Here is a 27,982-nt window from a genome sequence, read left to right as displayed (position 1 = left end):
ATATTATTATCTTGACATTACAGGCTCTAAAATAAACATGTAGTTGCTAGTTTGCTTTAGTAACTGTTGATGTTTGAGTGCGTGAACGTTTGTTAATGACATCAACATGTCCAGGGATGAAAATGAAACCAATGTCAGTAACAACTCGTATCTATCATTTTTGATAACTGGTGAGTGATAAAAGTTCTCCCAGTTCCAACTAGCTGCCATTAAAAGTTGATGCTTTTAGGTATCACTGGATATAACCTTAAAAGAGGGGTCTTTTTCAACCCGGACCCCTATGTAAAAGTGAGAGTGATTCCAGGGGCAAGCTGCAAGAAATGTGCCCATCACAAACAACTTTTACACACTAAGCAGGTGGAAGATACCACCAACCCCGCTTGGAAAGAACAGGTTTAACTCTTGTTTTGTTCAAATTTAACAACAACAAAATTATTCAGACCTTTCATGCCCCACCTTTTAGCAATCAATGAATGCATCACAGGTCCATATTACACCAATAGATGCCAGTGAATATAAGTTTATGTTTACAAATTGCAGCTGTAAAGAATTAGCGTTTATCTTACAATATCACTTCTACTTGAGCCAAGGTCCAGATTTTTGTTCCAATTTCATCCATAAAGTTATTCAATACATTTGTTGATTACACAGGGCAACAAAAAAATATTTTTTTACTGGTGTCAGTAATGTTTTAATTGATTTTGACTAATTTGAGTGCCCTGATTTCAAAAATGCAATCGGTTTATCTGTATCACGTCTAGTTTTCATGTTATGGTACATCCACGTTTGAAAAACAATCTATATGTATACACTATAGTGAAACTGGTTTTGAGTATTTTATGTGGAATTACCGTTATTGCAAGAACAAAGTTTCGATTTAATTTTAAATGTAACAGGTAGACACTCCTAACAAACAAAATTCCACACAAAAAACAAAAAAAAAAGGTTTCAAATTTGTAAGTTGTCAGGTATATCGGATATAGGCCTACCCTACACATGTACTTCTGTAACTTTTGGAAATGACTGGCAGCAATAGGCTATAGTCCCGTTTAATTTACCAACAGTAATTAGCCAGGACCACATTATTCCCTCTTCCCTGGCACGTTTCGTTTTACTGATATCCTGTTGGAACCTTTCAGCTTAATTCTCATCATTTATATCCCCTACGTTTTAAGGGAAGTGTAGCTTTATACTCATTTTCGTTCCGAATTTTTCAGACCGCTTAATAACTTAGTTTTGTACTATGTCTAGTAATGTTAGTATCTTTCTACTGTTTTTGTCCATTACTGTAATATTCCAATCAACATTAGGTAAGTGGAGCCCATTGCTTGTCCTAAACCCCCAAAGTCACATCTAAGTGTGCAAGATATGCACATTTGATACAGATCTTTTTTTTCTTTTTAGTTGTGTTCTATGGGTATTCACCAGTAATCTAGAATAAAACATCTTGGCAATTCATGCAACACCTTATAGATGACCTAGCCACTATTAATTTTAGTTTTACCACCTTGCTTTCCTAGTCTGAAATCACTCCATAAAACACTTATAGTTTAAAGTTACCACTAGCCTACACCAACCATTTTTAGACAGAGCATAAGCATAGAACACATGTTTATGCTATAAAACCGACTGCACTGTAGAAAATTGATGTGTTTAATGTAACAAAACTTTAACAAACATATAAAAGCGTGATTTTAAAGTCATTGAACCAATGTGGTCATAAATTTTGGTTTTGTAAATAACTTAAAAAGTTGACCTGATTGAAGAAAACCGTAATGATTTTTGAAATCAGTACCCCAAAATTAGTCAATATCAGTTTTAACATTAAAGACACCAAACATTGTGTTGGCCAGTGTTTATGTTTATCATGCCACAATCTGTTTGCTTTGTGTTGCCTGCTTATGCACACATTGAGCTTAAAAAATTCTTACACATATTTCTATTTGGTTCATAATGTTTAATTCTCAGCCCCTTTCAGACTAACTTTAAACACCAAAGGATTTTATTTCATGAAAGGCACTTCCCCTTGTTTAAGGGATAGGTTTTATGATTTTCAATGTTTTTGTTTAGTTTTATATTCAAGTTCTGCGAACCGACATTATAGAATTTGAAGTTCGAGATAGATTTGATCGAGGCCATCCAACATTTCGACGATTTTTAGGCAAACTTCATGTACCAGTCACAGAAATTTTGGAAAGATTAAACTGCAGGTTCGGGGACTGATTTTAACATGAAAGTCACTGTTGTATCTCTTGTTCTTAAATTATGTGGGCATCGGCTGTGGAACAAAATTGATTGTATATATTCATAATAAAAAATGTATTTTTATGCATTGATCTTAGCTTGCTTGTTATTAGTGATAATTTTAGAAAAAAAAACTTCTTGCAAATGTTTTGTATATTCTTTGAAACTTAACATTGTTATTACTGGAAACATGTGAGTATTTGTTTTTTGTTTAAAGGGAACAAAGGTACACTGGACCCTTAACGAAGAAAAGTGCCCTAGACCAGCCATCTGGTGGGTTGTCATTTGTTGTGGCTGATGGTAAGTGATGTGTCTCATAAAGTTTTACCAGCATGTACATTTAACACTTAGATAAAACAAAATGTTTTGTCCTTTGTGTAAAGTTAAGCTGGTATTTCAAACTTGATTATTTATCTAAAGTGTGTATTGTAGTTAAATAGGCAAGCAAATATGTAAAAACTAGCTTAGTGATGAATATTGTCTAAATAAAAAATTGAATCTATTGTAAGCTATTTACATTTTATACTGCACATAAAAGTATTCTTTAAGCTTGCCTTATTTGAATTTATGGAAACTTCTTTTATTGTACACATTATATTAGTAAAAAGTTGAACCCTCTTTGAAAAACCCCCAATCTATGTGTAAAACTAAAAAGTTCCATAAAAATTGTTTTTGTTCACTTGAAAGTATTGTTACACAGGGAGATCAAGTTTATTCAGTTCCATCTCAAGTAACTCCATCAACAATGGATACAACCACAGACATTTAAGCAGTGTGGCTTCAAGTGATAGTAGCCTTAGTGTTACCTCCCCTTCCCATTCAATGCAAAACTTTAACGGAAAGGATTTATCGCAAGCTTTGGATTCCTGTATTCCTGCTGGTTTGTGTGTTACTTTAAATTCAATTTTATTACATACATACAATACATTTTAAATGTGTTTTTGAGGTTTCATATTATTTTACAATTTGATTTATTAGATGATACCCCAGATGACCCAGATGGAATAAACATATCCTGTCCAAATGTGGAAGTATGCAATCATACAGATGCCAATTCAATTGATGCAAATACATTGCCACAGCCAGAAACATGTTCTGGCAGCAATCCATTACCAAGGTTTGCCTTTTTCTCTTCCTTTTTAATTTACATAAACTTAACTTTGATGAAGGCATTTTGATGTTTGCACAGTGTAGTAATGTGAATAACTAGGAAACGATATATACTTTGCAAATTGATCCTTATGTTTAGCGTAGTGTGTTAAGCCAGGTTTAGTGCAAGTTTGATTTCAAATACAGGGTTGTATGATATTGATTTTTTTAGTGACCAAAGTTTGTCAAGTACAATTTCTATGGAAAACCAAAATGCAAACATTCCATTGGAGTCCAGTGACCTCCAGAAGCCCCATGAAGTTACATGCAACGGTGATTGCATAGTTGAACCGTCAACAACTTCCTCGCAATCACAAATGTGTCATGATAAGGCTGTTTGCTCTGTCTCCGAAGCACAACCAAAAGTAATGGAAAGCCCAGGCAGTTTACAGGAGTCTGCCAACATCAACGAGTCAATTGAAACTCCAACTGCAACTGTGGAACAAACAGCTTTGGATACAAATTCAAACCATATTTCTACGCCCCAGAAGGAAGAGCAAGTAATATTGAACACTACAAATAGTGGTGATAATGTGACCAGTGCTGAACAACTGACCAAACAGACAAGGGTTGATGATTTAGCCCAAACGAGCACAACCAATCTTCACACGCCTAAAGACAATGTAAATAATGCCTCTGAAAATCACTGTGAACCTCCAAATGGCAATTTGGGAACAAACAGAGTGCTAAAAAAAGTTGTGCCCAAGCCCAGACATGACAAAGATACGTTACTGAGTCTTTTGAAATTTATTGCTATTTCTGATGAGGGTGCTGCGTCAAATGATTACCCTAATCAGGGCAAAACTTTGGTAGGTTATTTAAAACAGAGGTTCTTAAAATTTATAAGCTTCCTGACAAGGAAATTTCTTAGCGCTATGGCATTTTTAAAAATTTAAACCAAAAAAACAATGTATTAACTGGATTGATATGAGACAATATTTAGTAAATTTTCTATCAAAAAAGTCCTATTTTACGGCTGGTTCTGTCACAAAAAGTCCATTGACAGTAACCAGTAATACTAACTGGTTTGCTGATCTCATAAAATTTCGTGACACTGTTGTGTAAAACCGGTGCGGACCGTCTGAATCTCACCGCTGGTTAAAAGTACTACACCTATACTATATATCTCATTTTAAAGGAATTAGAAATATTTTTCTGCTTGCTGTGCTCCATTCAAACAAAATAATAGGCACCAATATAACTTTCTTTGGGACCTTTCTTAAAATCGAAGCTCTGCATTGCTTTTAGATTTCAGTAGTTTAATTTTTGGTGTATAACACCTAACAGTGTGAGATTTGCACATTTTTGACAAAAAATTATGCACACCAGCGGTTCAGACACACTGGTTTGAAATGCTTCTAAAAAGATTGTAATTGTTACCAAAATTGTACTGATATGTTTCAGATTGATATTATGATCAGGAGGCGAAATGATTCAAACCATGTCGGTTGTAATATTATTGGTGGCTCTGAGTCAAAACACCCAATTCTCAGAACAATGGTAAAAAATGATCACTTTTACTGTGTAGTGCTTGATTCACACTTTTTAACAAATGTGATTTAGTCAATTGTATCTGCAACAACACTCCATGTTAAATGTTTGCTGACCCTACACGCAAATATATACTGTTGAATTTAAATAGATTTGTGTATGATATTTACCGATCGTATGCAGCCCTTAATTGTAAGCCGGTTGAGGTGTTAAATAATGCCGCATGTGATGATGTTAGTTACTATTGTTTTATATTACTTATTTCTGTTGTAATGTAGCAAAACCATTTGCCCATATTTGTTTGTCAAGCAAATAACTGTATCCAGTAGAGCCTATGTTGATGTGTAAAATCTACATACACAAGAATTTTAAACCCAAAATGAATAAAAAAGCAGGGGTGTAAGAAGAATACTATCCTTACAAAATTGCAAGCCGCCCTTAATTGTAAGCTACACAAAGTGTAGGTTAAAAAACCTTATAAGCCACATCTTACAATCGAATAAATATGTTCACTTTCCACCAGTTGGTCAAAAACAAACCATTTATTCAGTATTTTCCATAATATGTACTATTATTTTGTAGGGTATATATGTGACCAAAGTAGAAACTGGCAGCCCTGCGGAAACAGCTGGAATGAAGGTGCATGACCGCCTTGTTTCTGTAAATGATGTGCCTGTTGCAGATTCACATAGTGCTGTAGTAAATGCTTTGAACTCCGCTGCTCCTCATGTCAACATAAAAGTGGAGAGACGGATTGTGCCGAATACCCCTGAGGTTTGATACATGTTTATTTTTTGTGTTTGTCAGTTCCAATTTATATTGTCTGCAAATACCACAACGGTTTGGGGTAGATTTAATAAGAAAGAAGGTAAACATATAAAAATGTACCTTTACAATGCATTTTGACCACAAACTCTCAATTATATTCATGTTATACACAGACATGACAATGGCAATGATTTTTTTTTCGACATGTAATTTGTGAGGTTTGATGCATGTTTTTGTGTGTTTGTCAATTTTAATTTATATTGTCAGAAAATAATTCATGCAGTTGGGGTAAATTTAATAAGGCAAAAGGTAAACTTTAAAAAATGAGCCATCACACTACATTTGCCCACATCTTTTCAATTAAATTTATGTCATACACAAGCATGACAATGGCAATTGAATCAATGGTTTTTAAAATGCATTTTATTCAGGTTTCCAATGGGGACAGTGCAGGAACTAATAATGCAGCAGTTAAGCGCCGTTCTTCTTTGCCAACTTCATTATTCAACAAAAAACATAATGCACCTACTTTATGTACATCTACAAGCCTAGCTTCAGGTATAACTTTGTCTGCATTTGCAAATTTAGTTTTAAAACTAAAACTTGTTATTAAACTTTCTATTTGCTTGGATTGAAACAAAAATATGTAAAACTGATTTTAAATTAAAAAAGCAGATTAGGACAATTCATTTTTAAATTCTGGTCACAAAAAACATGTTTACCAACTTAAAAACAAAACTTTTTTTGAGCCTACTGGAGATTTATGTCAAATAATATGCAACAGTTTATGTAGAAATCGCGATTAGCATGCCATATGCCCACAGTAAATATGAGAACCCTACGCAAATGTACTTGTTTCATATTTATGGGTCCCCTTCCCTGAAGGGGACACATATTGTTTTTGTCCGTATTTTTTTTTTCTTTTTTTCTTTTTTTCTTTTTTCTTTTTTCTTTTTTCTTTTTTCTTTTTTCTTTTTTCTTTTTTCTGTCTAACGCTGGTTTGTAACGCTCGTTTGGTCAAGAAAGAGTGCTTCAAATTTATTCAAATTTGGACATATGTTAGATATTAATCCAAACTTGGTCCACCTGAAGTTTGACCCCAAATTACCCAGCGGTTCACCCACAGGCCCCCGAAACGTAAAATTTTTAACGCTGGTCTGTAACGCTCGTTTAGTGAAGAAAGCGTGCTTCAAATTTATTGAAGTTTGGACATATGTTAGAAATTAATCCAAACTTGGTCCACCAGAAGTTTGACCCCAAGTTACCCAGCGGTTCACCCACAGGCCCCCGAAACGTAAAATTTTTAACGCTGGTTTGTAACGCTCGTTTAGTAAAGAAAGAGTGCTTCAAATTTATTCAAATTTGGACATATGTTTAATATTAATCTGAACTTGGTCCACCTGAAGTTTGACCCCGAATGACCCAGTGACACACGCTCGTTTGGTCAAGAAAGACACTGTAGGCAGAAGTCCCAAGAGAGTACGTTTACGAATAATAGGGCAGAGCGGGAAGGCTCAGCTTGACGTCGGACAGACGTTTTACGAGACGTCGTTTCGGTGATTAGAAATCAGCTGTTTTGCACAGCAATGCTATGTCGTTTTATTAAGTTATCACTCACATTTTCAGTTTCGGCAAAGGTTTCACACTTATGACGCGATTTAAACCTAATAAGCGTGCTTCGGTTTTGTATAATGTCAAGCAAAACTTTGTTAAACAAACTAAATATAAAAAAATAAACTTGACTTTTTTACAAGATAAAAGTTTTTTTAAATGCTCGTTGTCAGGTTGGCCGCTGCATGACCACGGGTTACTTAAGGTCAATTAGTAGGTATTACTAACACAGTTCAGAACTTTCTTTCGTCATAACGTAGCGTTTTTTTTTTTTTTTGAATCAAATACCCAAGGCATGTATAAATTAGGTCAAACGGTGTTGTTGAACACCAAGGACGGCGTGCTATTGAAAACGGTGTCAAAAGGTCAAACAGTCGTTTGGTGTGTGCATCCTAAAAGGTTACTACATGTCAATGGTACTCGTTTTGCGAAACAAAGTTAAATGAAAAACTCGTTTTACGAAACAAAGTTAAGCAAGAGATTAAATTGAAAGTATTTGTTTCGTTCTTTTTTAATGTTTTTGTAATTATACGACAATAATAGTGCAAAAAAATACAACAAAATTTTTCATTGTTGGGTTAATGCTTTCTAAAAATTTGTTTTAAGAATTTAAAAATCACCGCAACATTAGTTTACCGTAAATCCGCACAAACACGCGTGTGGGGACCCATTAGTTTTTGTTTACAAAAACAATCATATGTGTAGATCAAATGATGTGTATAGTAAATTGGTAAATATCGTATAGAATATATAAAATGGAAGTATATCAGAAAGCCACCATTCTAGTTTAAAAATGGTAGCACTCAGTACAACCAGTTTCATGTGGTTTTACTTTAGGAATTTCACTAAATGGATTTCCTTCTCGGTCCACTGCTGCACTAATAGAGGAAAGTTCACTAAATAGAAAATACAGGGAGAATCTGATTAATCGAAGAGTGTCTGCATCGATTCAACATAGGAGCAGTATAACTGACAGTATGAAACACCGTCATCCACTCAGAAGCAGGTACAACAAATCACATTAAATTATGTTGAAAAAAATTCCAAACTGGTCATTTATGTAAATTACTATGTCATTGGGTTATTCATCCCCGATTCCAAATAACGTATATTTTGTGACAAAAAAAGTCATTACTGAAATTTTCAACAACAAAGATCACAACATAAAGTTTAAAGGATAATTTGGCAGATAATTTTGCTGCAAATAATGCTAACAGGGCAGTAGCAACAAAAACTTGTTTAAAAATTAGGTCTTGAAAGACTTGAATAATATAAGTGATTTGAATTTAACATGTGCAAAATGATATCATTTAAGCAAGTGTGATATACAAATATCTGAAACAGGGTTGTTTATAGTGCTCTTTTGTGGTGATTTTTAACTTATTTTACATTGAATATACACCAAAAACATTTTTTGCAAATTGTAACATTTTTCTGCAGATCTGAATCAACAGAAATAGATGGAGAACTGCAAGAAGGCTTACCATCAAGTAAGTTTAAAGCACACTAATATTTACTGTTATTGACTAGCTTTGATAATGCAAGTGTAAACAGTATATTTTTCTTATTCTCCATTCATACTTGTCTTATTAATAACCCAACTATCAACATAGTTACTGTTTTCCCCTTAAGGCGAAACTTGCTAAATGAAGGAAAATGAAAGAAAGCCTAAAATGAAGGAAAATGAAAGAAAGGTCCTCTGACCAGTGTAGCGCAGAATTTGGTTTCAGATCACTGCTTTTCAAGTAAACAGACACTTGTGGTTATCAGTTAAAATGCAGCTAAAATCAATGATTCATGCAGATTCTAGTTAATGCATGCTGGCTGGGTTAGAATCAATATTGTTTTGTACAAAAGCAAACACTCCCATTTATCTCATTTGCATTGAGTGTCTTCGTATTTTATGTGGACCATCAAAATAACACATGTATATATAGTATCCATGAAAAACAATTGCAAAAGTTCTTAGTATTTCACTAAAACAAATGTGATTAAGAGATAAAACGGAAAAAATCAAAAATAACGGAAAATGTTGAAAGTGGGCATGATATAAACATGTTGTAAAACTATATGGCTTTAATGCAGTTATTTGGTTTATTGTGCAGTGACTTTTCCATGTGTCGTTATTTGGATGTCTGCATTTATTTGTTTCATCAATTAAAGACTAATTCAGAATTTTATTTCCCATGTCCCATGATGCATACAGTACAAAAAGTTGGCAATGAAAAGTGGTTTATGTTTTAGATAATAGTTAAAACGCCAACGTCTGTATGAAAGCATGGGTCATAGTGTATTTGAAAGAGTGGTGTTAAAAAAGCCATTCTAATGGTTGAACTTAAACTGTCTTCGTGGAAATGTATTGGGACTTTATAGTGCAGTTTAATAAATCAAAGTTTTCTGGCCACAATGTTGCTTGTTAGTTGGTCACTTTTGATAAAACAGTCAAATGTTCTCATCAAAAAATAATGTTGTTTTCTAAGCAAGTTTTAGCAACTTAAATTCCAGTCAATTATTAATTTTTTTTGTTCATTTTAAAAGATATGTGATAATAGCCCAGTTGCAGTTAAACTTTTTCAAACAAGCAACTAGCAACCAAACAAACTGCAACCAAAAGCAATCAATGCTTGAAGAGTAACTAAAGCATTTTTATTGGGGCGTAAACATGGAAGGCTATAGGATGCCACATATCATTACATCATGCAAAATTATATGCCATAAACAAATGTAATATTATTTCATCATGATGCACTGTGTCTGATCTTTACTGGGTTTCTTCCAAATTTCAACCATGTGATAAACTCCACAAATAATTTTGCAATTCAACTAGTGTTTACATCAGTGGTTCAAAGTTTTTTTTAATTCCTATAAAAATCAAAACATTGCCAATTCCTCTCCGAAAAAAAAAAAGATCACAAAAAGGCACCAGTACTGCAGTTACAGCAGCATTTTCTTGTGTGTTAAAGACATTTCTAATGGTACATTGTTAGGTGAAAAAATAACAAGCATCAAAAACCAGTTTGTTTGTCCAAAACTTTTTCTCCCCAATCACATCTGCCACAAATTTCCTCCTAATAATTTAAAATTTCTTCCTTAGTGAGCCTAGTGGCCACCATTTGAGAACCACTGGGTTACATGCTTTTAACTCTTTGGTTTCTTGATTCAGATTGGGAGGCCTGTCAGGATCGACATGGCAGAATATTTTACCTCGACCACGCCAATCGGGTCACACAGTGGGAGCGACCGAAAAACAAAGATGAAGGCAACGGTGCTTCAAGTTCAGATCAAACTTCAAGTGACACAAATCAAGCTTCTACATCACATGCTGGTGGAAGAAGAAAATTGGGAACATCAAGAGCTCGACTCATGCGATATAACTCCGTTAAGGGGGATCGGAATTATGAGAGAGTAATGCGGAGGTATACCCAAAGAAATCTTTGTTTGTAGTCCCCAAAGAACATAAATTACAAAGAGTTGTGTTGATTATTACTGTGTGAGTGGACATCACTGTTAGTATCCTAAGCAAATCTGTTTAAGGTTAAAGTTGGAGGAAGCAAGTACTGTACATTACTTGATATTGTACATATTTGCATCGAACAAATACGAGTTAAAGTTCAGTTCGCCTACACTCTCATGAGCATCATTGCGGCCTGGTTGCCCACCTTTGCTTTACACGGATAAGTTTTTTATCACTGATGATAGCATGAGCACTTTCCAAAACATTTAAATAATAAAGCATGCCCTTTTTACAGCTATTTAGGCCGTTATATTCATCATTATTTTACATATTCTAACAAAAATGTTTTGGATATTAGGTGTTAATTTTTTAATTTTAGATACCAAAGTATTCGAAGAGTGATGAAGACTGATCCTACTGATGAAGCAAGTGAATCAGGAGAACCAGCAAACCTTCAATCTAAAGAAGAAAATCATCTTGAAAAGTGTGAGGAAAATGAAGTGTCATCTGCATCTAATACTGAAAAACCTGTGACAGGAACAAATGTGACAGAAACACCTTCGCAAGATGGTAATTGTGCTAAAACCATTTTTTATGTTTTTAACAGTAGTTTCAGACCATAAAGATATAATTTTCTGTTTCAATAAAAACAACACAATTACACAATTGAATAGTGTTCGTCAGGATTTAAAAGTAGTTTAAAATGCCGAATGGCTATTAACATTTCAATTCATGGTGGTTAAGGCACATCTTTTCTATTCTTGGTGGGTGAAACAGTTGGACAGCAAAAAAACTGTTGTATTTATAACAAGCTAAACTCAAAACTTTTTAGCTGGAGTTTTAACATAACAGCAATATTAACCAAAACTGTACCAATGTTTATTATTTACACACTACTAACATGGTGCAAGACACCAAGTGCTTAGTGGGGAAGTTTCCAATGACCACAATTGATACACAAATTAAGCAAAGTGTTTGCTTTACAACATAGTAGGAGAACATAGGGCAAGACTGTAAGACAGTGATTATCAAACTGTGTGCAGCGGCCATGAGAGGTTTCCAAGCGTGCCGCGAAATATTCCTGTTTCAAAATGCAAACATTCCCTGGTGATTTAGGTTTCATGATGAAATACTGGTGTGTATGACAATGTTTCAAAGCTCGTATTCTGTTATTGGTAATGAAAAGCACCGTTACTCACCACCATGAAGTTAAAAATTGACATTCTTTGAACAACTTTTGATATGATTAGCTAGAAAGGGTGCCGCGAAAGGAAATTTTAGTTATTTGATGCGCGGCATGCTTAAAAAGTTTGAGAACCACTGCCGTAAGATGTGAAACCATGTGACACACACACACTACCATTACAAAACTGCTTGCCTAGTTTTTGTTAATTTTTATTGGAAGTTAAGCTTTTCAGCTCAGATATTTAAAAAACATAACAAAAGCAAATCTGATGTTGGCTTAGTCTTGACCAAACTCTGTATGACTCTCTTATATGACACCATTCATTCTGTATGGCCTGAACTTTCACACAAGAGCAAGGATTATTAATATTTGCATTATTAATATTAATGCATTATTGTAATTATTTAGCATCAAACGATTTGTTTCAGTTAATGAAAGAAGTTACTACTTAATTTTTTTAAATACCAAACTTTTATTTCAGTTGTTGATGGACCATCTGCTCCTGTGCCAGCATCGTCAGAACCAACTAGTTTAAGCGAACAAGTCCAATCAGCCTCAACGAATGATCACCTAAAAAACAATCCTGCTTATCGATTGCTTAGCCATCCACAATTTTTCATGTTGCTTAGTTCAAACCCAGTAAGTCTTTAACACATGTTTAAGAAATAGTTGATGGGTATAGAGATTTTTGATGTCCAAAACATGTTGATAGTTGATAGGTATAGAGATTTTTGATGTCCAAAACATGTTGATAGTTGATAGGTATAGAGATTTTTGATGTCCAAAACATGTTGATCGTTACAGATTTAGAAACATAAATTTAGATTTGAAATGGTTGCAAGGATATTTTTACACTCTCTATATGGCAAATTAATTTTCATGATCCTATTCCTCAGGACCAGACAGAAACTTTTAGTATTGGAGAATAATAAAAATAGCAACATACATCGTAAACATATTTGGCAGACCACTGACAATCAATATAGATTTTTGTTTTTGAACCAAACTGAAATTTACAATTTTGGTCGGTTCTTAGTATTGGGTCCCTTATTTATTTAGCCATTAGGTAAACATATGTAAGAATTGGCAAACACACATTAAGATAGATTTCCCTGAAATTTCGATGTATCTTTAGCCTTTAAATCTAAATGGTAACATTGATTTTGCTTACTTTTAACAAAGCCTTTTTAATAAATTAAATGTCTTATTTGGTTGACTTTATTGTCTAAATTCTAGTGTACAACAGAACGATCAGTTTTTTTGTTCTGTCTTATAAGGGAACTGCTTATGTTTGTACTTAGCTGCCTGGTTCAACTTTTACCAAATATTCATGGCTGTAATTGTAATTTTAAGTGCTGAACGAGTCTAAAGTTATTTTGCTGTTATTTGTGAAATTAGTCCTCTTCAAACAGTCTTTTTTCTTTGCAGGATGCATATGAGCAATACGTTCAACGGACTGCGGTCAAATACATGGTGACCAAAATAACCCGAGACAACAACAACTTCAATGAATATCAACATAACAAAGATCTAGTGCGTTTTATAAACTGGTGAGGGCCAATTTATTTTTGGAAATGCTCTGGTTTTTACTCACATGATCAATGATACTGTAGCAATATAACATAAGAACAAACATTGCACATTTGTTTAGCTTTGCTGACACAACGAAGAGCTTACCTCAAGGCTGGGAAAGGAAAGTAGACAGTTCTGATAAACCGTTCTATGTTGACCACAACCATCGAACCACTACATTTTTTGACCCAAGGTAACCTTCAAATCGCATTTATTCCAGTTTCCATAGTTCAACACAGGTTTACTTAGGTTACCGTTCGCCGATGAACAAGACCCGTCTTCTACCACTACTACAACTGCTACTGCTGCTACTAACGAAACCAGCCCAACTACCAACGAACAGGTATAGTAGACAATTGTTGTATCAAGTGGAAATTTCTATAACATCGTGGTCAGAGTTGTAAGCGGGCCTAAACCCGAGAGTATTCTCTAAAAGTCTTGAGTAGGCCTAAAAGCGGTTTACAGAACAAACCGTTTTGGCAAAGGATCATAGAAAGATCTACATGAGGTGCGACTGTACGCAAAAGATCAATACATGCTCTTTGCCCATGTATATGTGCTAGGAAAGGAAATATACGATGTAAAGTTTGATCTCAACCTTGAATCTGGCTTTTTTCAAAACCTGATCCAACTCTGTATTGGTTTTTGGAAAACTGTTCGTAGTTTGTAAAATAAATTTGCTATTACAACAATTTACAATTATCACTGTTGTCTACGGGTAGCAAACTCCTATATTTGCTTGGTGTCCAAGTACTCTAATGAATCGACCCATCGCTATATATTTGATTTATTAAAAGTATTAATTGGACTGCCCCTCGCTATGAGAATGCTGGGACAATGCGGCTAGAAACTAGCACATACATATAACATTAATGATAACTCACGTGTGTTTGTACAGAGCGAGCAAGAGACGGACGATAGCAGTCGATTACCAGTGCAATCCCCACTCAACACGAGCGCACCCGAGGTAGCCCCGCGACCAAACAAAACATTGACCAACAGATCTCGCCCGATCATCGAAGAAACCAATGTGGTTGTTCCTGCGCAGCCCGTTGTCATACCAGATGAAAACGTTTCCTACAACGATAAAGTTGTAAGTATTCCGTAACACGACATAATTGCAACTTAATATTCGCGTTAAATTGATCAAAGATCAGAAACCTTTTTTCGAAAAAATATGGATTTGTATTTTGTGGACGGTTTTGTTGCCGCATCTGCCTTGCAGGATGACGGTACACGTTTCGCGTGTGGTACAATTTACAAAATCAATGTCTTTCGTTTTTAAGCGGTGTTTCTCAGTTTGTTTACGGTCGCGTGCGATTTAAAAATATTCACCTTTCACCGGACCGGGGACCATCAATTCAATTCAATGTTTTATTTGCCACGCTTTGAGATTGAAACAATTGCCCAAACGAAATAATAACGAAAGTAACAACTACGCGACCGGGTCAGTGAGAGCCAAACATTGGCCATCGAGTCACTTGACCCGTTACTGTTTACTTAAGAATTAAAGAGATGAAGTGTAATAAATCGACATGTGGAATGTTGATATTGGAGCAGCAAACAAAATGAAAAATACATTTAGCAACAAAGCAAAACACAAATAAAATAACGAACATAGATAATACCAAAAACGAACATAGCAATATTACAGAAGACGAAACCAGTAGAGTCATACAACAGTGTAAAACGAAATGCACGAATCGTTGTAGAGTGCGGATCTGAGAACATGAAGCTCGAGGGCAAATGCACATAATTGGTCGATTGCTGGATTGCATTGGGTGAGATCAAATAATTGAAAAACAATGCAAGGCATGTTTACGTTAGCACGTGAGTGAAGGCAGCGTGTTATTACCAATTCAGTTGGCTATAGCAACTTCAGGATGGGGCATATCTGGCAACAAGAAAATGTTTGACTTTTCTCTTTCTGTAGGCAAACTGGGAAAGAGAATGATAGTGTAAAATATTTCTTTTTCGATGATAGTCTTTTCTGTACTTAGCCAATCAAACTGCATTTTCCTCATGCAAAGTTATTTATTTTTCAACCAAGTCTCACGAACCACAGGGTTGTGCATTGTCTTGCACTGTAGCCAGAAATAAAACCATCGATTTTCGAACAACCGCTTTACGATTTCCTAAAAAAAGGTCTTTTGGTAATCGCCACTTTAATAAAACATGAGACCGTTTATTTGGATCGATTTATCACGAAAAAATGCTATTTTGGCATTTCGTCGAATTACTGAGTTCAAATTTAATATAGTTGCGTAATGGTGCTACTTATGCATGACGTGCCAAGAGATGTTTCGTATCATTTTTTTAAAGGTTGGTTTGTATGAAAAAAGATCATTTTTGGCAAATTCTGCGTCGTATCTTAAAATTTAACTGCACAATACTCTCAGGAATATAGCTTGATCACTGAGTATAGAAAAACAATACAATGCTCGGTACCAAATAATCAGGATCGAAAAAAACCTTTTCACATACCTTCCTCAGCAGCTAAATGTCTCTTTAAGCTGTTCACTTGTTACATTCAGGTGGCTTTTCTCAAGCAGCCGAACCTGATCGAAATACTCAAAGAAAGGTTTCCACTCATCGGGACGAGTCAGTCGCTAAAAGATAAAGTGATGGCCATTCGAACCGAGGGAATATCAGCATTGGAAAGGTATTATTATCGCCCTGCAACTTATCACTTAACTGGCCATACGGTGGCGCTATTTACCAAACTCAATTTTTTTATGTGAAATCACTTATCAATATACTTAGTCTTCCAATAAGGGGACACGTATTGTTTTAGTCCACTTTTTATAATCGTTGTTTTTTGTTTCAGGTATACGAACAGCATTCAACTTAACATGATGTTAAGTATGTTTGAGGAGGAAATTATGAACTTCGTTGTTCCGGTACATATTACTGTTTTTTTTTTTATAAATGTAAATTAATATTTTCTAGTGAAGGGGAAGATTGTAGTAAACTACCTTTGCGATTGTAGTAAATAAATGTAGGCGAAAAAATTTCAAGCAGTATTGTTTTATTTTTGTATTACAAAAACAAATGGCAATTCTGACTGTGAAATCTTTTTAAATAATTCTCCGCGTACAAGGTCTCTGAAAGCAATTTTGATGTACTTGCTTCAAAAGTTAGTTTCCAATGTTCGAATTTTTCACCTCACTGTTCGCCCAAAAACTTCGGCTGGGCAAAAACAAACTGAAAAACCCAGCGTTCGTGTGATTACCACATTTTCAAGATGTCTGTGGCAGTCAATAGGTGGTAGAGGCGAAAAGTTCTAGTGGCCTGGACCATATTTTGTTCGAACACATTTCAAACCTTAGTTTATCGCCTGTAGCAATTTGGGACAATTTTGCTATGGTGTCGTTTTTTGACGAAGTTTATAGATCTGTTTTGTGCCACGTCGCATGTTACTCACAATTAATTACAGCCTTTCAAAAAGGCACCTGCACAAATGCATTGCATGTATCATCAGCCATTTTTGCGCATATTTGCCAAACATGCACATCATGTACCCATGAACTTTTACAACAGGCAGTCAGGCCGTGTTTTCTGCCAAGCAATTTACCTGGGCGAAAAAAATTAACAAACGTTGAACATCGAACAAGCATTTCAATTCAACTGCTTATGGTATTTTTTTCCATGACCAAGTCAATATCGGTTTGATTTTTTTTTTCATCATTAAGTCGTAAGATGGTCTCACGAAAACCTTTCACGGGCTCACAAAAACCTTTCACGGGCTTGAGTGAGTACACGGATGATAAACACCAAGTTCTAGTTAAAAAATGTTCTTCTAGTCAACCGACACTTTTTTGTTAAACTCAAATAAAACTCTAATTAGGCCCAGGAACGAAGCAGGGCATTGCTTGTGGAGCGACCAGCATCGATTGTGGAGAATTTTACATCTCAAACATCTTCACCCAATTCTTCACCAGGTACGACGCTTTACAACATATTCAATAGATTGTTGTTTGTTCCCAAGTCGCCAAATAAAATTGTGGCACAAAACCGTTTGGAATTTAAACTAATATCGAACCCTTTGTTTTTATAACTGTCTATACTTTTTGCTTATTTTACCGGAAAAATCAGAAACAGTTTTGCATTTCCAAACTGGCGTGGGATTCTTTGTAAACACAGCTAGCTTGATTTGTATGATGGACACAGTCGTTTCAATTTTGCAGACTTTAATAGAATAATACCCTGTAACCTGCACTTAACGTTAAGATCTTCAATATGTTCGGCATTAATCGATTTTGCCTTTAAGTTTAATCCAAGAAGTCAAAAGTGCAAATAGCTTTGAATATTGGACTGCTGTGTGTACAAACCTATACAAAATCTCTTCCCAAAGAATCGCTTCACATTTCAAATTGCATGAATTTGTACAGCAGTTTCAGAGTTGTAAAAAAAACCTGCGGTCATTGATTGTGGCTTGTATTTGAAAACCACGAAATCTCTGAAACCATTATTTTATACCCCCTTTTCGGTTTTAAAACCATAAAAAGTTCTCAAAGGAAACATGCTGCAAACTCGAAGATAAAAGGTATACAGCGGACCCAGACGGGTAAATTTAAATTGTGTAAAGTTCCACACATGTAGACTAAACGGGATTTCACCAATAAACTTTGTTATACGAATCTCAAATAGTTTATAGAACCCAGTTAAAAAAAATCTATTTCTAAAACCTTTTAAACAGAAAGCATAAATAAATTTTTTGTGAATATTCAGTAACAACTCGCTCTCGGAACACTGGTCGACTTCATCGAAATTTCAACTCCAAACTGCGCGGATTTTACAGAAAACTCGAGTCTAAAGGATACGGACAAGGACCTGGAAAACTGAAGTATGTGAGCTTTACTGCTATGTTTATTCACTGATTTCAAATCTTGTTTGGCCGCATACAAAACGAAACTAAGTAACCAAAAGTTACTTAATATCATTAATAAATTATTATCTGGGTTGTGGGGTCGATTGGGCTAAGCCTAGCCTACCCTTATCAAAAACAAGGCCTTATGGTTGCTTTTGCAGAACTTATTGCTCATTTTTTAAATTTTCTATTCTTTTTACTTGCAATATTGGACATATTTGTGAACACGAACTTGATAACCCACGTTTTTTTATATTCATGCCATATAAAAGAAGACCTAATCAAAATATATTCATGCCAACTACAGACCTAAGCAACAAAATTGTGAATATGATTTCCGTTTTTCAATACGTACAATACGTAATGTATGTCGAAATCGAAGTGGTGGAAGTGGGTATTGGTAAACCATAATTAGTTGTGAAAACTAATCGTCTGTACCATAATGAATGATTACTACGAAGACTGGAATCTCGTTACCCAGGTTTTATATTCCAATTATAACGGGCTTAGTGGACAACATTTTAACTTTTCCCCGCAACGCCTAACATTTTGTGGCTCTGAAAATCCAAAGATGAACTTTAAACCCAAGAGAAATGAATGCTGTGATATCCGGTTTCTTGCTAGATTTTCTCTATATATGTTGCACAACCGACCACAAATTCACCAAACTCGTCTCATTTTCTGTGTGAAATAGAATTCTTGACATTTGAAAACTCGGAAAAAATGTTCCTGGTACCGCACTGTCACTGAATAGGTTATAATATAGGCGTGCATGCGTGGTTTGATATCCGCATTTCAGACGACACGAACTGGTTTGTGGTATATGGGACAATATTTATCATTCCTCATTTTTGATGCTGTAGGTTAAATGTACGAAGAGAGGGCCTTCTCGAAGATGCCTTTAAAAAAGTGATGGCGTTTCCACGGAAGGATCTGCAACGAAGTAAACTCTACATCACCTTTGATGGCGAGGAAGGATTAGACTACAGGCAAGCCAATTTCAAATGCCAACTGATTTGCATACTATCAACCGCGAATTCTCGCACCGTACATCACACCATTTGTGTCCAAACACTTCGCTTATTAAGTTCTTATCACAAAGAAAAACTTGGCACCGTTTTTGGAGTTGCATTAAAACGCTGAATCGGGGGGATGGCGGGACGGCGCGGTAACCGCGGTATAACGAGTTAAATTGCTGACGGTTAGTGCTACTAAGGTTGAGGTGAGGTTTTATGAGAATAAAAAAATGTCCTTGTCTGAAATTGAATAAGTAATTTCTTGAAAATCAGCAAAAGTGCTTGCGCGGGAAGTCTCTCTCGGTCGCGTAATGTTTCCCGTGTTTCGGCGGGACATTTTTTAAATGATTTACTATTATAAAAACCTCACCCAAACCTTCAATGGCACCGTCCGCCATCCCGCGATTAAGCGTTTTATTGCTACCCCCTTTTTAAATTCAAAGTATTACCAATTCCTTTGATTTATAACGGCTTGCGATTTTTGCGTATTTCACCCCCCAAAATCGGAGTAGGTTTTGTACTGACCCAGGATTCTTTATAAACACGGCTTGCTCGATGTGTAGAATGTAAATACGCGATCGTTTCCATTTGACTTTTCAGGACAACTATCTTGTTTAACGAGGTTGGCACTACATCTTCAAAGTTGTCCGTAAAGAAAATTTACCTTTAAAATTAACCCAAAAAATCAACCAATGCATACAAAATAACTTTGAGTATTGTGTGTACAAACTGGCAAATCACCGTCCTGCACCGGGTCGGCTTAATTTTGGTTCGGCCTAAACCGAACACTTGGCAGTACTGCATGACGGTCAACTTCAAATGCCAACTGTTTTGCATATTATTAACCGCGAATACTTGTACCATGCATGACACAATTTGTATACAAACACTTTGGCCATTAAGTTCTTACCACACAGAAAACATTCGCAGTGCTAAGCGGCTTGGCTAAAAGTAAACCTGCCTGATAGCTTGTATGTAGTGAACATATACTAAAGGATTGGTTTCAACCGTTTATGTTGTCGTTATATACAAAGCCTGAAGTATTGACAGGTAAAAATATCAAAAATATCCCTTCAATGATTCAACGCGCAAATTTAAATTAAGCGTGGAAAAGTAAAACACCTGGTTTCGTACTAGTAGCAATCGCGTGTTTATTACCTGTCAATTGCTGTAGATCAGGGGTCCACAGCCTTTTCGCTGTGACGACCGCATCGCTGATCCCAATTTCACCTCCGGCCGCCATTTGCCCGCTTGTTTTGGTTTCCACATTAATGATGTGACGAAATAGGTTTACATCATATGAATATGCCGTCTAATGGCGTCTAAAAAGCCCAGATTAATTTCTAACATGATGTACAGATTGAGCTAGCTAGACAGTGGGACGATCAGCCTTAAGTGTTTATGACGTCATAATCTATATTGTGACTCTTGTGGTACCTGTTTTTTCGCATTGCTTGCACACATAAGCGTACAAAAAGTCGGACGCATATAGCTACTAGGCTGGTAATACTCTTTCTAGTCCCACAAAATCTGTTTAGAGCAATTTTAAACTCAAGATATTCAGCAAAAGGGTTTTATTTACGTCACGGCCACCAGTACATATATTTTAAAAAAAATTCACCGCCGCACACACTGGTCTTTAGGCTTTTTTAAGTCATTTTGCCCCTATGAATGTTTTCAATTTAAATATTTTTTTCTTTTTATCTTTTTATCTTAGTGGCCCTTCGAGGGAATTCTTTTTCCTTCTCTCCCGCGAGCTCTTCAATCCTTACTACGGTTTGTTCGAATATTCGGCGGTGGACACGTACACGGTTCAAATTAGCCCTGTATCCATGTTCGTTGACAGCTACATCGATTGGTAAGTTGTTTCAAAAAATTCAAAATAAATATTCAAAAAAAATTCACAAATGATTGTAAAACTTGGAAAAACAATTCCGAAAAATCAATGTCTAACTTTTTTCTGGGATTAAAGGCATTCTATAGTGGCATTATGAGGTCTCGAGAAAGTCAATTTACCGAACAATGGCATGACTATATACAGGGTTGCCATCGACAAGGAGTCGAAAATAAGGACAACGGAAAAAATAAGTTTCCATTCGAAACGAACAAACGTTTTTAAATATTTTTTTCGCATTTAAACGTGTCATGGCATATCACATGCCATATTTTTTGCCAGAAACAATCTGTTCCAACAACTCCTTGTTTCTAGAAAATACTTTGTGCATCTCACGACTGCTCAGGTCTAGGTTTACTTTTACTTGTGGCAGGGATTGGACTTGTAATTGCTGAAAATAAGACAAAATAAGGACTCCAGTCAAAAATAAGGACATTTCTTAGAATTAAGGACAATGAACTTTTCTAAGACATTGCCCTTGAAAATAAGGACAAATCTTAGAAATAGGGACGGTATGGCAACCCTGACTATATACCAGAGCTCTTTAACCTGGGTTCCGCGGAACCCTAGGATTCCGTACAACTTTCAGGGTTTCCGTGAACTTTAAGGGTTGCACGGGGAGTAGCAATTCGAACACGAATGATTCATGGTATCTTTGTTTCGAACAGCAATGCTCGCCTGTGCAATATTGTTAACCTTTGTTACACCATTGTTCAATTGTGACGTAATAAATACAACCTTGCTACACTCTAGCTAAGTTGCGAGATTAATGTAGAAACGACCGATCCAAATAACACGGCAATGCGTTTCAGTTAATCGTTTAATTCAAGTCAACCTTTGTGATGTGGTTTGGATGTGTATGCATCTTTTCTCTTTGATATAGATTACTTGTATTACATTCATTAAAATGATTTTATGGGGTTCCGCAAAGTTTGACAAAATACCTGAAGGCATAGGCGTAGAGTTTTAAAAAATACCGGGGTTGCGACTTTTGATAATTGACGCCGATGCCTATGCCATGTGGAGTATTTGTACCCGAATAGGACCAAATACCACCTTTTACGTGCTTTAGCCTGTAGTTTCTATAAAATTAATTTGCAAATAGTCACTTGACACAATTTGTTTGTGTTCGATTGGAACGTTTGCTGTGCGTCTGATAACGTCTGATGGAACGAAAGGGCGATTTGCCGAATCAGCATTTTTTTAACGATTTAGTTACGGCGGAAAATAAAAGTAAAAGCAATTCACGTTTTAAATATACTGACCATGTATTGCTGACGCCTAAACTTAGGTCACCTTGGATCAAATTTAGACCGTTGCAGTGCTTTGCAAACGGACATTAAACACGCTTAGGAATCAATTCATTGTCAACTATTTCCCAGTTGTTTTTTATTGCAGAAAGTTATTGCGACAAATAATACTAAAACGTTAGTCTCTATGTCATGTTTATGTTGCATTAAAATGCCCGTTTATTGCGAAACAATTACAATTGCTACGTTTCGACCGATGTCTGTTGGCATGAGTGCGGGCGCATTTGTTTAGCTGGAAACACGTTCTAAAACCGACGTAACTTGAAAAAGGATGCGATTTTGACGTTATACAAAGGTCAAGGCCGGGGGTGCGAGGCACCCCCGTACTCTACGCCAGTGCCTGAAGGGTTCCGCGTCACTAAAAAGGTTGAAGAGCACTGCTATATACCACACATTTATATATGCCACAACCACATGTCGACCCAATTACAGAGATCCTTACCTCAAAAATGTTCGCAGTGCATCAGTTTTGAGGGGACAAGCCAAAGAACATACACTGCACATGCATTATGAAAAGTGTAACGCAATATGTATTGCATGTTGTCATTTCTGCTATTGCTCACTGGTATTTCTTTCTTTGTCATTGGTTTAAAGCTAAAATCTAGGACGGCCTGGAAAATATGATAATTTGTTACACTGAAAATAAATACAAATTTAGGCAAATCATTAAAAGGTCACTGATTTAAGATATGAATCTTGACTTAAATTACCTTGAACCAATGCTAAACTTCACAGAAAAATTTGTCTCAAAAACTAATCTAAAAAGTTACTACGCTGGTTATACGTGTAGGGCAGGGGTGGGAAACCAGCGGTCTTTTGGGGCAGTAAGTGCGGCTTCCTAACACATTCTAAGACCTTGACATTGCGCGCTACATTGGTCGAAGAGAAATGTGTGGAAATGTCATTTTTATTCGCCTTTATTTCCTTTCTTACATTGCTATTTAATTGGTTCTAGACCAGCTGTTTCCACACAAGTTTTTTTTTCGTGGGACTGCCTTATTTGTATAGCAAGTTAAGCAATTGTTTGCGCATAATGTAATATTTATGGGTCCCCTTCCATGATAGTAAATTGGTAAATATCTGACAATGATTATGCCCTATTTTTACTGATACCAAATCGCATATGCATATGTGTGGGGACCCATTAGATTATGCTTGCAGAAACAATCATGTTATAAAGTGCCAGGAAGAAGATAGGGACCCAATGCCAAATAAATATCCATTATAAATATAGTAAGTGGTATATGTGATACATCGTTAAATATGATGTAGTATATATAAACTGGCAATATATAGGAAAACCACTATTCTAGTTTTGATTTGTCTGTGATGCATGTAACAAACGAGGTACTATAAATCCTTAAATGTTGTAGTAGGAAATTTATGAAGGTTTAACATTGCATTAAGCTTGGACCTTGCTTTTCGGAAAAATTACAAAATGACTGTTATGTAAATTAAAATGTTTTTAAACTACTGTCCTAAACCTGGGAAATAGTTGATGTTGCCTCACGAGTATCGATAAAAGTTTGGGTGTGGCCTTTATGAATCAAAAGGTTCTTACACCCTGGTCTAGGGTGAAACAATTTTATGAAAACGAAGAAGAAACAAGGATATTTCTTCCAAATGATGACAATTATTGTTTTGTAAGACGCCGTCCATCAAATAAAGACTAAGCATTGAAATAGAACTGAATTGCAATTCTGCTCATAAATGTCAATTCAAGAAACACTACATGTTAAACAATAAATACAAATCTTTTCAAAAAGTGAAAAATGGATCGTCAGTTTAAGCCATGCCGTTCTAGGTTTTAACCCATTACTGAAACTGTTATTTTATCATGCAAATAGGTTTCGTTTTGCTGGTCGAATCATTGGTCTTTGTTTGGTGCACCATTGCTTATTGGATGCTTTCTTTACCCGCCCCCTTTACAAGATGTTGTTACGATCAAAATGCGATCTATCCGATCTTCGTTACGTGGACGAGCAGTTTTATCAGTCCATGGTTTGGATGAAAGAAAATGACATAACCGATGTGCTCGATCTGACTTTTACGGCTGATGAGGAGATGTTTGGCAAAGTATATCAGCTCACCTTTGTATATTCTTGTTTATTGTGGGTCCACGTTGACTTTTTGTAATCCCGGTTGTTTCTTATGGGCTTGACAAGATAAAAAAGTTTCTTATGGGCTTGACAAGATAAAAAAAAATCTTCTTGAAACTTGGTTGCATGAACACTAGTTTACTTATAATCTATTGAAAAAGATTCAAATACATATATAGTTGTGTAAGTATATTATCTAGATATTTTTTGATATTATTTGCAACGCCTAGAAATGTATTTTTTCTGAATAATATCGGCGTTTCGAAATATTGCGGTTAAAAAATTCTGAAAAAAATCTCTTCAATTTAATTTGTTTGCATTTCGCAAGACTGGCGGTAACAATAGTTTTTGGTGTTACTTTAAAGATTGAAGAAAAAGAATTAAAACCGAATGGCAAAAACATCCCAGTTACGGAGAAAAACAAGAAGGAGTACATCGACAGGATGGTGAAACACAGAGTAATACGAGGAACCATCGAACAGACGAACATGCTCGTCAGGTAAACCACTTAACCGAGATTTTTGATTGACCTTTTTGCAAACTTTTGTGTTTCTCCTTATACTTTGCCTGTGGCTGCTTGCGCTAAGTGCCCTGGTGCAAGTTTGTACGGTTAACTGGCGTATCTTTCATCAACCGAACTCACGTATATCGTTTTGCAGAGGTTTTAACGAGGTGATCGACTTGCGACTGCTGAACGTGTTCGACGCCCACGAGCTTGAACTTGTAATTTGTGGAACCGCCGACATTGACCTTGCTGATTGGAGACAGCACACCGAATATCGAGGAGGTGAGACATTGGATGCACCGATTGTACAATGCTTGACGAAAATATTTTGCTAACAACATTGTTGGTAGTTTTCAGTCATTTGGTATAGCATTGAGTTTGTGCCAGTTAATCGTTTGTTTAAAGCATTTGATAAAGTCTGTTTTCTATATGTTACCACTTCACTAAAAAAATAAAATAAAAATTGGGTTCCTTTTTATTAATTTATTGTCTTTTTTGTTATTCTTTATTTCGATTTACTTTAAAAACACTTTACTATTTGTAACCACCCAGTTGACAATTTTCAACATCTGAAGAAAAAACTATTAAAAACTTGCAACCCAAAAAGTTCACATGGGAAAAAGTTGAGTTTAAGTCTTATCCCATGATGGTGTTTGTTCAGGTTACTTCGACATGCATCCAGTGATTCAGTGGTTTTGGTTGGCCCTGGAACGTTTTGACAACGAGCGTCGCCTCCGTCTGCTACAGTTCGTGACTGGCACAAGCAGCATGCCTTACGAAGGTTTTGCCGCATTGCGCGGACCGAACGGGCCCAAACGATTTTGCATCGAGAAATGGGGCAAAGTACATTGTCTTCCACGGTAGGTGAAGTTTGTTTGTCTTAAATAGCAACAAAATTGCTATTAAAGTCATTTTAGAAGTCGATTTTTTTGGCAACATAATTGTCGTTATCAGTTACATCAGTGGTTCCCAACCTTTATCGACGAATTCTTTCCTTTACAATTACAAACGTTTTTGTTCCTCCCCAATAAACTACGAAGTAGATCCTAAACCATACAAAGATCATTTAAAATTGGATCTTTTATCAACATCACAGGTCGTATTCCCAGAGCTAAAGTGGCCATTTACAAACCACATGTACAAATTAAAGTAAATTCCCTCCTTGGGACGAATAACTCCCCAGTTGGGAATCACTGAGTTCAATAAAGTAGTGTGATGTGAAATAAACAGAAAGTGGTTGATTGAAAAATATGGGTCCCAGGAAAACATATGGCTTTCGTTCCCAATAAGTTTTGTCCAACGCTGGTTTGTTTCACTCAAATGGTCTTGGCCGACATGGCTACCAAACATTAGGAGTTTACTGCAGGTCAACTAATACATATACGTAATGGAAAACACAGTTAATACATACGGATCACGTACGGTTTGTTATACTTTTGCCACAATATGACTTTTTAATTATGGGTCCCATTCCCTGAAAGGGCATTGCGGTAGGAATAGCAAAGAGTGTATGTGGTGACCGATTAAATACAACCTTTGTAGTTATTTATTGTCTTAATGGAAAATGTGGAAATTTACGGAGTTTGCGTCACAAACATATCACTCACGTTATTTTAACCTATTCCCTGCGGCAGAGTAAGTGTCACCATGTACAAGTGGGCGCATTCTGCAGAATGTCGGTGAAAACAACGCAAAATGTCAGTCAATATAGTTGCACGACACTAGTCGTAGCAAACCTAGACCTTTTCTTGACCCTTGCGTAAAGTCATTGCATGCGCACATGAGAAAAAATGCTGTGGTGTAAAATTCCAAAAATGAGAATGCCTTTGTGGTGTGCTCTGCAACCGTGTGCAACATTTTGTCATAAAGGGCTCACACCTGTTTTAACCGCATCGATTTACCACCGTACCCTTCCTTCGAAATACTATGGGAGAAAATCGTTATTGCTGTCGAAGAAACCAGCACTTTTGGACTGGAGTAGTTGCAACGCTTTGAACTCCTTCAACCCGACGCAAAATTTCCTTTGTCTGTGATTCTTTGTCTGTAAACAGCCAGTGGGTCATACTCAGTCTTTTCAGAGGAAAATCGCAGATCACTGCAATTATGAGTATAATATATCAGACAATTGCTTTTGATGTTTGGCTGCTACCGGTTAACGCACCCTTTGTCTTGTGTTTCGCAATTACAAATATTGTTTTCCGTTTCTGTACACGTACGTAACACAAGCCCTTCAAATTAGCTTCCAACTGATGTCCTACCTAAACGATCAAATAACAAACGTATGGCTGGGATAGCTGGTGCGGCGTTTCTTTTGTATTGTTTACCATATTGGTGCTTTATATATGTTTTAAATATGTTATATTTAGGTGTAGCAAAGTTGTAAAGACCCTAAAACGTACATTTTGCTTTCGTTATTTTTTGAAAAAATATTGTGTTTCGTTATTTCGGGCGTTTTTTTGTTGTTGTTAAAGCTTCAGATTTTGTGTAAATACGTCAAGCATTCTTTACTTAGCTTCCTCAGTTATTTTCTTGCACGCCTAACAGAAACTAACTTTTTTTTCACATTACAGTACTCTTCATTGTGACTTGTATGAGGGACCGTTTGTAAGCTACAAAAGTATACAACACCCAAGTCTCTTTGCCAAAGTCGCCTTTTGTTCCAGTAAATGTTCCTTCCTATTTTTCTTACTACTCACTGCCCTTTTCTTACACCAAACACGTTTTTATCGTGCGTCTTAAGTGATGCCCACATATACTTATCGCTAATATAAGCCGCGCTTACATATCGCAGTTCTTACTTTACAATGTAAGCC

General features: G+C 35.9%; 1 protein-coding gene across 1 annotated transcript; it reads left to right on the top strand.

The window, feature by feature from the left end:
- Nucleotides 1–21: 21 nt before the first annotated feature.
- Nucleotides 22–27,952, top strand: LOC145222608 (E3 ubiquitin-protein ligase HECW2-like). Its single transcript, XM_080088768.1, has 30 exons — nt 22–170; nt 230–393; nt 2,071–2,210; nt 2,462–2,544; nt 2,945–3,124; nt 3,223–3,361; nt 3,566–4,202; nt 4,798–4,893; nt 5,467–5,658; nt 6,084–6,210; nt 8,101–8,269; nt 8,704–8,753; nt 10,427–10,679; nt 11,097–11,287; nt 12,385–12,542; nt 13,332–13,453; nt 13,555–13,668; nt 13,725–13,818; nt 14,374–14,568; nt 16,010–16,137; nt 16,303–16,375; nt 17,323–17,416; nt 18,207–18,321; nt 19,209–19,334; nt 21,079–21,219; nt 24,413–24,641; nt 25,030–25,163; nt 25,324–25,451; nt 25,831–26,029; nt 27,039–27,952. Exons 1-30 carry the CDS (start codon nt 107–109, stop codon nt 27,148–27,150), a joined length of 4,647 nt encoding a protein of 1,548 aa, XP_079944894.1. The 5' UTR covers nt 22–106; the 3' UTR covers nt 27,151–27,952.
- The last annotated feature ends 30 nt before the right edge of the window (nt 27,953–27,982 follow it).

The sequence above is a fragment of the Phallusia mammillata genome, chromosome 1 (assembly GCF_965637545.1).
Source record: "Phallusia mammillata chromosome 1, kaPhaMamm4.hap1.1, whole genome shotgun sequence".
Lineage (NCBI taxonomy): Eukaryota > Metazoa > Chordata > Ascidiacea > Phlebobranchia > Ascidiidae > Phallusia > Phallusia mammillata.
Note: the sequence above shows the minus strand (reverse complement) of the source record. Positions and strands in the feature narration are given on the sequence as shown.